An 11369-nucleotide genomic window follows, 5' to 3' on the forward strand; every position below is an offset into this window, starting at 1 on the left:
ACACGGGAAAACGGAGACACGAAGATGTTCAGGAAACATCAGAGGAACTGGAAATATTTACGAATGCGTCGGGGTCGAGATTCTCCCCCAACCACCCCCCGCTACTCCCCAGTAATCCCCAGTGCCTCCAAGAAAGGCCCTTTCTTTGCTGCGGTGGGGGCGGGAGGGGGATGGCGATAGGGGTGACGGCTCCTGGAGGTTGGATTCCCATTGCCCTCAGCTGACCTAGACTTTCCGAACCCGGGAACTTCTGCCTCAGAGTGATTCCCTGCGGCGACCTCCCCCCTCGAGCCCTATTATAATCATCCCCTGCCACTCAAGATTTCTGTATTTCTAGTTTTCTCAACTAAATTATAAATTCTTCCACATAAGAAGTATACTTTTTTATTTTTTAGCCTGCCAGTAGGTGAAGCACAGCATTGTGTATATGCAGAAAACGTTCCGATATAAACAAGTTAATTAACAAATGTTTATCACCAACTATGGTTCTGGTGCTGAGCAGTGCTGTTTGGGGCCGTTTCTATCCAGTTCACAGCCCTCAAGAATGCAATCATGAGACAATTAGAGAGGAGCGCAGGAAAATCTATAATCAACTCCTTAAAGGATGAGGTCAAGGCTGCTGCAAGTGTAGCATCTGTCTGTGCTTCTGTCTGTCGAGGGCGGCAGCCAACCTGCCAGCTCTCGGCCACACCCTGGCTGCCTCCGGTGGGCCCGGGCTCTCCAGGCCGGTACCAAGGGTCTCCCAGGGCTCCAGCCAGCTTGCCTCGGGAAGTCACAGTGTAGCGAGCGGCTGGAGGCAGGTGGGCTCCGAGACGACAAACAGAAGGCAGGAAGGGGTCTCTGGCGTAGGTTAAATCCTGGGGCACACCTGCCTCTCTTCCCAGCCCCTTGGTTCAGCTGGTCCCTGTGAAGTCATCGTCAAGGCATGGCTCGGAGCCATTGCCCAATCAATCCTGAGGTCTCCAGATGGCCTGGGGAGATGTGGGAGTCCGTATTGCCGTTGTCAGGAGATCGCTAGAACCTCAACACCATCAGCCGGGCCAGAGCGCTCCCCTTCCGGCCCAGGACGCAGGCCGCCAAACCCCAAACCCAGAGAGCGCCCCACCCCCACCCTCTGCGTTCTGGAATGTGTAGTCCCAGAGAGGCCCTTTTCAAAAAAAGGTAGTGATCACCGAAAGGAATAACAAGAGCGAGGCACACTGGGAGCCTTGGCGCTTCGGCGGTGAGGCCCGGAAAGCGGACACGCGATGCTTCCTGGGACTTGAAGTCCAAGGTTTTCCTCCGCGGTCGATCCGGAGTCCCGGGAAGCAAGTGCTGCAGAGAGCCCTTGAGCAGCCTGCTGGGAGTTGTAGTCTTCTCGTGGTCTAATGCCGCGCACATCGCTGGCAAACCTGGCTACCCTTAGTACTACACGCCCCAGAAGCCCATGCACAGTCAGGAGGGCGGGGCAGGGCCGGAGGCTGGGGTGCCGCCTCCTCTGCAACGCCGGGGCCGAAGTCTTAGAACCCAGGGCCCGTAGGGGTCCCCGCGGCTGCCGCGATGCAGAAATACGAGAAACTCGAGAAGATTGGGGAAGGTAATGGGACTACGAGATGTTCCTGCAAGATCTTCCTCTACAGACCCTTCAGCATTCCTTGGAACCCTGGCTTCTCTACCGTCAGCAATACCCACAGGCTCCGACTTCAGCACTGGCTGCAGCCTTGGCCCCGAGCTCTCAACACTCCTTGCAGACACCCATCCTTTTCGTTAGCATTTCCCGCAGTCGCCCCTTCCCAACCTTAGCACTTCCTGGAGACCCACCTGCGGACATTAGCACTTCCTGCGTCTCCTAGCCCTAGCCTCAGCACCACCCGCAGAGCCTCACCCACCCACGCCGGCCCCCCAATCCCCAACCCCAGCTTAGTTCTCAATGCAGACCTCCGGCCTCATTTCTGCCGCCCCTCACTTTCCTCCCAGACCTGTTCGCTATTTCCAGACCCTCCGGAAGCACCGCCTTTATTACAGACCTCCTAACCCTGGCAGCTGCAGCCTCTCCCTGCTGCAGACACCCGTGAGCCATCTGCAGGCACCTTCTCTGCCCCATCCTCACTTACAAAGCTCCTCCATGCTGAACCTTCACCTGAGTCTCTCCCCCTACTCCTCCAGTCTTCACAAATAACACCCTCCCACGCTGCCTGAATTCCCCAGGGGGACTTCATGGGGGTGGGAAGGGTGTCCCATCTTTACCCTCACCCCTGACCTTCTTCCTCTAGGCACCTACGGGACAGTATTCAAGGCCAAAAACCGGGAGACCCATGAGATCGTGGCTCTGAAACGGGTGAGGCTGGATGACGATGATGAGGTAGGACTGGGACATCAGGGCCAGGGTGGGGGTTGAGGGCCCAGGTTGGGTGGGATGTGACTGTTGCCCGCCCGGCCCCCTCCCATGTGTAGGGAGTGCCGAGCTCAGCCCTTCGGGAAATCTGCCTACTCAAAGAGCTGAAGCACAAGAACATCGTCAGGTGTGTAGATGGGCAGGGTCCTCCTGGCCTGTGTGATCAGTTGGAGGAGGGGGGGCTTCAGAGAGGGCTGGGCTGATACTGGGATCAGGGTTGGGCTGATAATAGGGACGTGAAGCTGAAATTTGCAGACCTGCCTGGCTGAGCCCTTCCTCCTCCCTAGGCTTCATGACGTCCTGCATAGTGACAAGAAGCTGACTTTGGTTTTTGAGTTCTGTGACCAGGTGAAAGGGGGACTTGGGAGACAGTGTGGCCTTGGGAGGGTGTAGGGGCCCCAACTGAGGTTAAACTCTGGCCCCTCCCCCAACCCCACCTTTTTCTAGGACCTTAAGAAGTATTTTGACAGCTGTAATGGTGACCTGGATCCTGAAATTGTGAAGGTGAGGGGCTGGTGTCCCGGAGACTCAGGGAGGCAGGATGGGAGTCTGTCTGCAGTCTGCGCACCCTCTGAGGACCAGGTTCAGGCCCGGAGTGGAGACACCCTGGAGCTTCAGGGAATGAGAAAACCCTGTTGCTGCCCTCCACAGGCCTCCCTCCTTGCAAGCATCTTCCCATTATCTCTTTGATCTGACAGTAACACTCCGGTATCAGTGATGTAATCTGCACTTGAGGGATGAGAAAATGAGATTCAAAGAGATTCATCCACTCGTTTGTTCACCAAATACCTGTTGGGTGCTTTGCCATGTGCCAGGCACTGTTTTAGGCCCAAGGCCAAGTGCCTTGTCCCGGGTTCCAGGGGCAGCAGTCCTGATTAATAACATAACACAGTATAGATACTGATGGCTACGAAGCATGTGCTTACATGAGGCCAGATAGGGGACAGATCAGGCTGTAAGTTCCAGAAAGAGTCGGACCAAGGCTTTCATGCACTGTTCCTATGTTAATACCTAGCATGTTACAAAGCCAGTCCTCCACAGTGAATGAATGATGTCGCTGAAGGACAGGTGGGGTTTTGAGGCAAAGCAGAGGGTGAGGAGGGGCGTGTGGCCCACCCCTGGGTACAGCGTCCCATCCATAAGATCTAACGCCCTACCCTACACCTCCCTCCCCCCACAGTCATTCCTCTTTCAGCTGCTGAAAGGCCTGGGATTCTGTCACAGTCGCAACGTGCTGCATAGAGACCTGAAGCCCCAGAACCTGCTAATAAACAGGGTACCTTCCAGGGAGAAGGTGGGGGAGTGGGGAGGCCGAGGCAGGGGGCCTGCCCTGAGACTGTTGAAAAGCCCTCTCCATGTCTCTTCCTATCTCCCTTCAGAATGGGGAGCTGAAGTTGGCTGATTTTGGCTTGGCTCGAGCCTTTGGGATCCCTGTTCGCTGTTACTCAGCCGAGGTGAGCTGGTGGGTGTGTGTGTAGGACATGGGGCCGAGGGAGGGGGTCCTCTCCGAGCATCTTTCATCTCCTCCAGGACCCCAAACATGATTTTCCCCTCCTTCACAGTCCTCTAAGTGGGGGTCGCGGGGGGTGGGTTCTTCTCCAGGTGGTCACGCTGTGGTACCGCCCACCAGATGTCCTCTTCGGGGCCAAGCTGTACTCCACATCCATCGACATGTGGTCAGCTGGCTGCATCTTCGCAGGTGACTGGCTGGGGGTCTACAGAGGCACTTACTTTCTCTCCCACTCGAGTGGACCCTCAGTAGGGTCTGAAGTATCTCCTCTGGGGAAGGGAGTAAGGCCCTTGGGGAGGAGGACGAAAAGCACAGAGGGTGCCATGGAATGAGGGGTTCTTCACATGTCCCCTCCTCACACCCTGCTCCATCTCGCAGAGCTGGCCAACGCAGGGCGGCCTCTTTTCCCCGGCAACGACGTAGATGACCAATTGAAGAGGATCTTCCGATATCCTTCGATGTTTCCCTTCACTTCGAGCTCTCTGAAGGGGAGGAAGGAGGGGCACCTGGCTGGCTCAGTCGGTAGAGCATGTGACTCTTGATCTCCAGGGTCATGAGTTTGAGCCCCACGTTGGGCTGTGTAGAGTTTACTTTAAAAAAAACAGGGAGGGGAGTTAGGAGCCCATGAAGTGCAGGGAGCGGGGATGGCAATGGGTGGGCCAGAATAGGGCATGACTCTGGGCCAGGGGATGGAGGGCAGAGGGTGGTGGACACACCTGTGTTTTCAGGGCTGATTGAAGCCACCAGTTGGAGAGTATATGACCTGAAGACAAGGAGGGCTCCCTGGGGGAAGAAGCCACGAGCATGTTCCTCTAGCTAGGAAGGGCATCTTTAGGACAAAAGAGCCAAAAGCAGTGGGAGGATGATTTGTGGGAGTAGGAGAGGGCTGACTGGTTCATCAGAAGAAGACAACAGGGTTTAGATCCGAGTAGTGAACATTTGTGAAGTGCCTGGCCCTCCGGGAACCCTGTTCATGTGCTGGGCCCTGCCTCTGTCATGAGCTATGAGGGTAAAATGAGAGGTGGGGGAGTGGGTATGAGGAAGCCCCCGGGAGGGGAAGAACCCCTCACCCACCCCTTTCCACCTGAGTGATCCTTGACCCCATGGACACGCTTCTGGGGACACCGACCGAGGAGCAGTGGCCTGCCATGACCAAGCTGCCAGACTATAAGGTGCAATGGGGAATGGGGGAGGGGTCCTTTTTACTCCACAGCTCTAGCACCTCCAAGCCCCCGTATCTCTGGTCTGACTCTCCCTGTACCCCACCCCCCCACAGCCCTACCCAATGTACCCGGCCACAACATCCCTGGTGAATGTCGTACCCAAGCTCAATGCCACGGGACGGGACCTGCTGCAGGTAATCAAGGGCAGGGGTAGGGGGTGGGACCCAGACACTTGTGGGGGGGAGGGGAGGGGCTAGGGTGCGGGGGGCCCTAGGCCGGTCATGCAGCCTGAACCTGCCATGCCTTTCTTCCGTACCTTCAGAACCTCCTGAAGTGTAACCCCGTCCAGCGCATCTCAGCAGAAGAGGCCCTGCAGCACCCCTACTTCTCTGACTTCTGCCCTCCGTAGGCTCCAGGACCTTGGCCAGGCTGGGGCCTGGCCTATTTAAGCCCCCTCCCGGGAGGGGAGAAAAAGCAGGGGATGCACGGTGTGCTGAGCTCCAGCTGTGCTGGGCCTAGCCAGGGTAGAGGTGCCCGGCCTGTGTTCTTCACTCCCTCCATGGACTTTATTTAATTTCATAAATTGGCTCCTTTCCCACAGTCTGGCTGATGTGGTGGTAGAGTGGTTCTGAGAGGGGGTGGGCTTCGGTCGGGGTCTCTCCTCTGCTTTGCCACCCTCTACAGCCTTCCCTCCAGCTCCAACCTGGCCTAGCCGTCCGGTCCTCGCTGCACTTCGCTAAGTGGCCTGAGACTGGGTGCTGGAGCCTCTGCCCCTCACCCCTGATGGCTGGGCTCAGGGGCAGCACCATCCCCACACATGTGCTTATGCTTTCCTCCTCTGCCCGGGAGCACCAGCCCTGAGGGGTTAGGTAGCCAGCATGAGAGTGAGCATGGGCTTCCACTCAGAATGGGGGAAAAAAGGGCTGGGCCTTTTATGGCCTTTTCCATATCCCACATGTACATCCTCAACCCCTCTTTCATTAGCACTGCCATCCCTAGGCCTGTAGGCTAGGAAAGGAGAGATCCAAATATGTGGTTAGATTAGGAACACCCCTTCCCCTGCTCCCAGTTTCTCGATGTTTGGGGTACAGAGAAAGAGCAGGGACGGTGTGCTGTAGTTGGGGCCTGGCTGTATTCCCATTGGCAGGAGGGGGAAGGGAGGGCCTTCCTCCACCCTCTCAACCTGGGGCTTTCTGCTTTTTGGGGAGGTTGGGGAAACTGAGTCATTCCCATGGAGACCGGTGGGTGTGCTGGCACTTGGTCTCAAATGTGAGAAAAGAGTAATGATCTTCCAGGGCAGGACAGTGGCTTGTGTTCTTGGAAGTGGGTAGTTCCCCCTGTCTTTTCCTTGCCTGTTCCCCCACTTCTTGCCAGGCTCTGGGTCAGAGCCTTCTTCCAGCTGTTGCTTTGCAGTACCCCAAACATAACTGCCCTCCCACTGACTCCTCTTTACCTTGACACCTGGTTTGGGGCTCCATTCTCTCTGAGATGTCATTCTGATAAGCTCCTTCACACTGAAGTGCAAATGACAGATGCCCTCTTACTACTGTTTTCTCCCAGAGAGATTTGTGGTGGTTGACAGGGACCCACCTACACTTCAGACACTGGCTGCTGGCTGGCAGAGGTCTTCTTGTGCCTGAATAAGGCTGACCTTGGCCTGACTAGTCTGCCTGTAAGAGAAACAGCCGAGGCTGGTGTGCTAGAACTTTATTTGGGGTGAAGATGGCAGAGACATAAGCAGGCGGGGCATGTCCAGAATGTCAGGGTACAGCCCTGAAGGCACAGACGCCAGGTCTAGAGCCGGGTGACGAGGTAGCAGGTGCGGTGGGAGGCAGACAGAGTCTTGGCAACAGCACAGGGAGGAGTGGAAGGCCTGGTGGGATGCAGACAACAGCGCTGGGACAGGAGGCCTCGTACTCATTGCCCTGCCCTCTTGAACCTGAGCGTTACCCCCTCCAGACTGGACCTGCCCCTCCTTCCTGTTACCTGGGGCCCAGGCTGAGGTGGGGACCTGGGGTTCGGTGGCTGCCCAGCCCTTCCTGAAGCTGTGGGAGGAGGGAAAGGGTCAGAGATGGGAGGAGTCCTCCCAGGACCAGTCAAGGTCATACACTTTCCTCCCCCACCATTCTTTCCTCCCCTGGGTAGGGATGGTGTTCTAGGCTTCAGGGGGAAGGCTAAGCACCCGTGTTGGAGACGGCAAAGAAGGAAAAAGGGGTTGTTACCAGATTGGTGCTAGAATGCCTTTGGGAGTGCTTTCGGTTCTGGAAGTATCCCAGGACCCTGTCTCGGAACACCTGGGGGCGAGCAGTGGGGGAAGTGGCCAGTGCACACCTTCCTCCAGACCCTGTGGCCTGATTCCTTTCCCCTCCCCCAGCTGGGGCTCAGGCCCACCTCACAGAGGTAGTCCAGGATCTCGAGGATGGTGAGCAGGCTGGCCCCGATGAACAGCCCCATCTGGCCCCCAATGTCACCTGTGGAGCCCATCAGGTTACCCATCAGCACACCTGCCCCGCCCACACCTTACCCATCAGGCACCCACACAGCCACCTGCCCTGCCCACACCTCCCCAGCCCGCCTGGGCACCCTGTGTGGGGGCACACAAACACACACATGCACACGCCCACACACCAAGCAGTTCTGACACTTCATAGGCCTTCTTCTGCTCCACGGTCTCATAGTTGAGGGCCTCAAAGAAGATGTCCAGCACCAGCACGTTCTCTCTGGAGGAAAAGAGGACCAGGAAAGATCGCTGGATCCCCGCCCGGTGCCAGCTGCTGGCAGGAAACAGGTGTGCGAACTCTCCCGTCTGTGACTCCTTTGAAGAGCCCTGGGACGAGCCCCCATTTGCAGAGGAGATGGTGTCAGGGCTTGCCCAGAGGCCCGGGAGCCCCGTGGTTTTGTGCAGACCGGTGTCCCACGCGGGTGTGCGCACGAGGGCCCGCCCGCCGGAAGGTGCCCGCCCCGCCCCGCCCCGCCCCAGCCAGCCCGGCTCACGAGATGTAGGCCTCGCTGCGGTTGTGTTTCCGGGCCAGGTAGCGGGCGGCGGCGCGGCTCGGGATCCGCACCATGGAGAGCTCCTTGGCGTAGCGCGTGCTGGCGCACGGGTTGGGGCAGGTGCACGCGTCCTTGCGCAGCATGGCGTCTGCGGGCCACAGTCCCCTGGGTCAGGGCCACCCGCCCGGCGGGGTCCCCGTGGGGTCCGGGGCGCAGCAGGGGCGGGGATGCGGGACAGGTTTGCCCCTTACCGAGCGCCGGGTTGGCGCAGTCCTTGTACTGCTGGGGGCTGCACACGGGCGCGCCGCCTGGGGGTGGGGAGTGGGGGTGGGGTCGGAGACGGCTTCAGGGACGGCCCCCAGGCCCCTCTGCGCGACCCGGACCCCTTCCTCCGCCCCTACCTGCCCCTTACCAGGCATATGCATCATTCGGCAGCCACATTTCCGAGCCACATAGCGGGTCTCACAGGCCAAGCGACACCCCATTAGACTATAGGGAGGGTGGGGACCTGGGCTGGGGCTGGGGGCACCCAGGGGACCAGAAGGTTCGGGCTCAAAATCGGGGTCCACAGAAGCGGAGCTGCAGTCGCCCCAAGGCGGTGGCAGGAAGCTCAGCTGTAGTTGGGGTTAAGGAGGCTTCTGGCATGAATATGGCACCCAGGTCCAATGTGAGCTGTCACTGGGGTAGCATGCAGAGGGGTGGAGGCCCCTGGGACAGTCTGAGGTGTTGTGGGCCGAAGGAGGGGATTGGGAGCCTTGGTAGGGTGGGGGTAGAGATACTCGCTGCTGCTGGCAGGACACGAAGGTCTGGTAGCCAGGGGCTGCCCCGAAGCCCAGCTGGTCGATGGTGGGCGGCTCCTCCTGACTGTGGATCTGCACTCGGACCCCCACCTCGAACGGGGTCTCCTCTGCAGGGGAAAAGGGACCCTGAGGCCAGCATCCCAGGACACCCCCTGTCACTGACCTCTCTCGCCAAGACTGACCAACCACAGGAAAGGATGTGCTTTCCTGGGCCCTCCCTCATGCCTTTGGGTTGGTTTTGTTGTTGTTGTTGTTGTTGTTGTTTTTGTTTTTTAAGATTTTATTTATTCATGAGAGACACAGAGAGAAAGAGAGACAGAGACACAGGCAGAGGGAGAAGCAGGCTCCACACATGGAGCCCGATGTAGGACTCAATCCTGGGACTCCAGGATCATACCCTGAGCCAAAGGCAGGCGCTAAACCACTGAGCCACCCAGGGATCCCCCTCATGCCTTTTGTAGCTCATCTGTGCCATCCCTCCAGCCTGACCCGCAGACTCCCATACCCATGTCCCTCCACACAGGCAGATACTCATCCTGCTGCACATCCAGCATGATCTCCAGCCCATTGCCCATGCCGCCCTTGGGAGTAGTGAGAAGCTCGGCCCCATCTGCGCCAGAGTTAAAGGTGTAGCACTGACCCATCCGGGTGAAGATCTACAAGTGAACAGACAGGGGACAGGCCTCACCAGGGTACAGGAGCCCCACCAGCCTCTTCCCCAGGAAGACACGAGAATGATGAGACCTCTCCTCTCCCCACCCTCTATTTGGTCTCTTTGAACAGGAAGCCATATCTCAATGCCTTCAGTCATACAAGCACATAGAGCTGCAGTCGGACCCTCATGAGCCCATGAGTTGGACCCTCATGGGCTCCCATCACTCCAGCAGCTCCTTCCCCTCCTGGACCCCCCAGCCCCCCAGCCCAGGGCACTCTGCCTATAGGACAAGTGTTTCTTTGGAGAATGGCAAGAAAGGAAGTGGGTCTCAGTTGCCTGCTGGAAGACTGTTGAAGAGATAGAAGGAAAACAAGCTGACGGCCCAGGCAGAGAGAGGGCTCTAGTGCCCTGAGCAGTCCCACTAGATTCCTCCCGGCTCTCAGGAGCAGGGTCTCCACAGACCAGAGCTTGGGCCCAGAGCCAGCCTGGGTCAGTGCCCTGTGCTGGAAGCTGTGACCTTGCACACTACAGTCCTGCTGAGCGACAGGGAGGGGACCCCAAGGAGGACAGTCTTGTGGGGGGAGCCCGTGGCCTGACTGGGAAGGAAAGGATCCCGGGCCTGCATGACGGGGGGATGGCAGGTCCCCGGTGGCCCGGGGCCAGTGACCAGCTCACCACGGTGAAGTTCTCGGGCCCGCACGGCCAGCCTCGGTAGCGACAGTCCAGCAGCATGTCCTCCAGGCTGTGCCCGGCCCTGGCGTACAGTCGCGCCATGTCAAAGGTGGGACTGGGCATGAAGCCGGGCGGTGCAGGGGACCGGCCCAGGGCACGCAGGAAGGCGGCGTGCTCAGCAGGCTCCACGCCCAGCAGCGCAGGCCCGGCCCAGTGCAGGTCGTTGGGTGTGAGGCGGGAGCGGCGCAGCGGGTTGATGTTGCACAGGGTGATGGCAGGGAAGGTGAGCCGGTGGCTTTCGTGCTCGTCCAGGGCCGTCTCGTGGTGGAACTCCCCGTAGTAGCGCACCCGCTCAGCCACCTGGTAGAGGAAGGTGGCTAGTGACAGGAGCACGGCTGCAGCCCACAACCCTCGGCGAGGTGTCAAGCCCCCAGGGCCAAAGATGTGGCCCAGCCCGTGCAGCGTGCAGCTGCTGGCGAACACACGGATGTCCGAGGCTGGCCTCCGGGCCTCCTCTGGCCTAGGATGGGGCTTCATGGCTGAGGCCTGTGGCTCAGGGCTGGAAGAAAGACAGAGGGTGGGTCTGAGGACCTGAGGGGCTGAGGGGGTTCAGGCAGCAGGTGGGGGTCACTGCGGGTGAGGGATGGGGAGAGGGGGAGGGAGGAGAGGGTCTCAGACCAAGAGGTGGAGAAGCACTGGAGCAGCAGGGTGGGCACGACGGTCTCCGGGAGCAAAGGAGCTGGGGCTCTGCTAGGCTCAGCGCTGGCCACTGGCCCTGGGGGGTGCTCGGCAGGAGAGCCCCGGTAGGGCGCAGCTGACGTGGGAAGCAGGGCCCGCTCTGCTGGAAGCTGCTCTGCCGAGCCGGAGCTGCCGCAGAGGATTGGGTTACAGCAGCAAGGGGGCCGGGGGCCCCGCAGAGCAGTCTGGGGGGCAGGGAAGGTCCCTGGGGCCCCAGGCCAAGCCATTAGTGCGGTGCATTGAGGGGGGGCTGCGGCTGTGGAGACCAGAGGCGCCAGCAGGAAACCACAGCAATCCTGGGTAAGGCTTAAAGAGAGCCTGGAGAGAAGTTGGGGCTGGGGGCACCCTAATGGCCCTCAGAGTTCCCAGCTGCAGCCCTTGTGGTTGGGTTGAGGGTCGGTTGCTGACCCTCGGCCTAGTCTTTCCCTCCTTTTGTGTCTTGTCCCTTCCCACTGACCTCACC

General features: G+C 59.2%; 2 protein-coding genes across 5 annotated transcripts; one reads left to right on the plus strand and one right to left on the minus strand.

Moving 5' to 3' along the window:
• The first annotated feature begins 1417 nt into the window (after positions 1 to 1417).
• CDK5 (cyclin dependent kinase 5) lies at positions 1418 to 5647 on the plus strand. The gene is made up of 12 exons (XM_077849691.1): positions 1418 to 1576; positions 2253 to 2341; positions 2434 to 2501; positions 2662 to 2722; positions 2822 to 2878; positions 3555 to 3650; positions 3754 to 3828; positions 3977 to 4073; positions 4263 to 4332; positions 4996 to 5056; positions 5161 to 5241; positions 5370 to 5647. The coding sequence occupies exons 1-12, from the start codon at positions 1540 to 1542 to the stop codon at positions 5454 to 5456; spliced, it is 879 nt and encodes a 292-aa protein (XP_077705817.1). The 5' UTR covers positions 1418 to 1539; the 3' UTR covers positions 5457 to 5647.
• ASIC3 (acid sensing ion channel subunit 3) lies at positions 5064 to 11135 on the minus strand. 4 transcript variants are annotated; one of them, XM_077849687.1, is made up of 12 exons: positions 10847 to 11135; positions 10172 to 10727; positions 9347 to 9497; positions 8821 to 8948; positions 8454 to 8655; positions 8293 to 8349; positions 8042 to 8189; positions 7676 to 7767; positions 7439 to 7518; positions 7270 to 7341; positions 7034 to 7092; positions 5368 to 6717 (listed from the first exon to the last, which is right to left on the minus strand). In XM_077849687.1, the coding sequence occupies exons 1-12, from the start codon at positions 11131 to 11133 to the stop codon at positions 6645 to 6647; spliced, it is 1905 nt and encodes a 634-aa protein (XP_077705813.1). In that variant the 5' UTR covers positions 11134 to 11135; the 3' UTR covers positions 5368 to 6644. The 4 variants fall into 4 exon arrangements, with proteins under 4 accessions (XP_077705816.1, XP_077705813.1, XP_077705812.1 ...); XM_077849686.1 differs by lacking the exon at positions 5368 to 6717 and adding an exon at positions 6740 to 6920; XM_077849690.1 differs by lacking the exon at positions 7270 to 7341 and having other exon boundaries at positions 5064 to 6717.
• Positions 11136 to 11369: the final 234 nt, after the last annotated feature.

This window comes from Canis aureus, chromosome 15 (assembly GCF_053574225.1).
Source record: "Canis aureus isolate CA01 chromosome 15, VMU_Caureus_v.1.0, whole genome shotgun sequence".
NCBI lineage: Eukaryota > Metazoa > Chordata > Mammalia > Carnivora > Canidae > Canis > Canis aureus.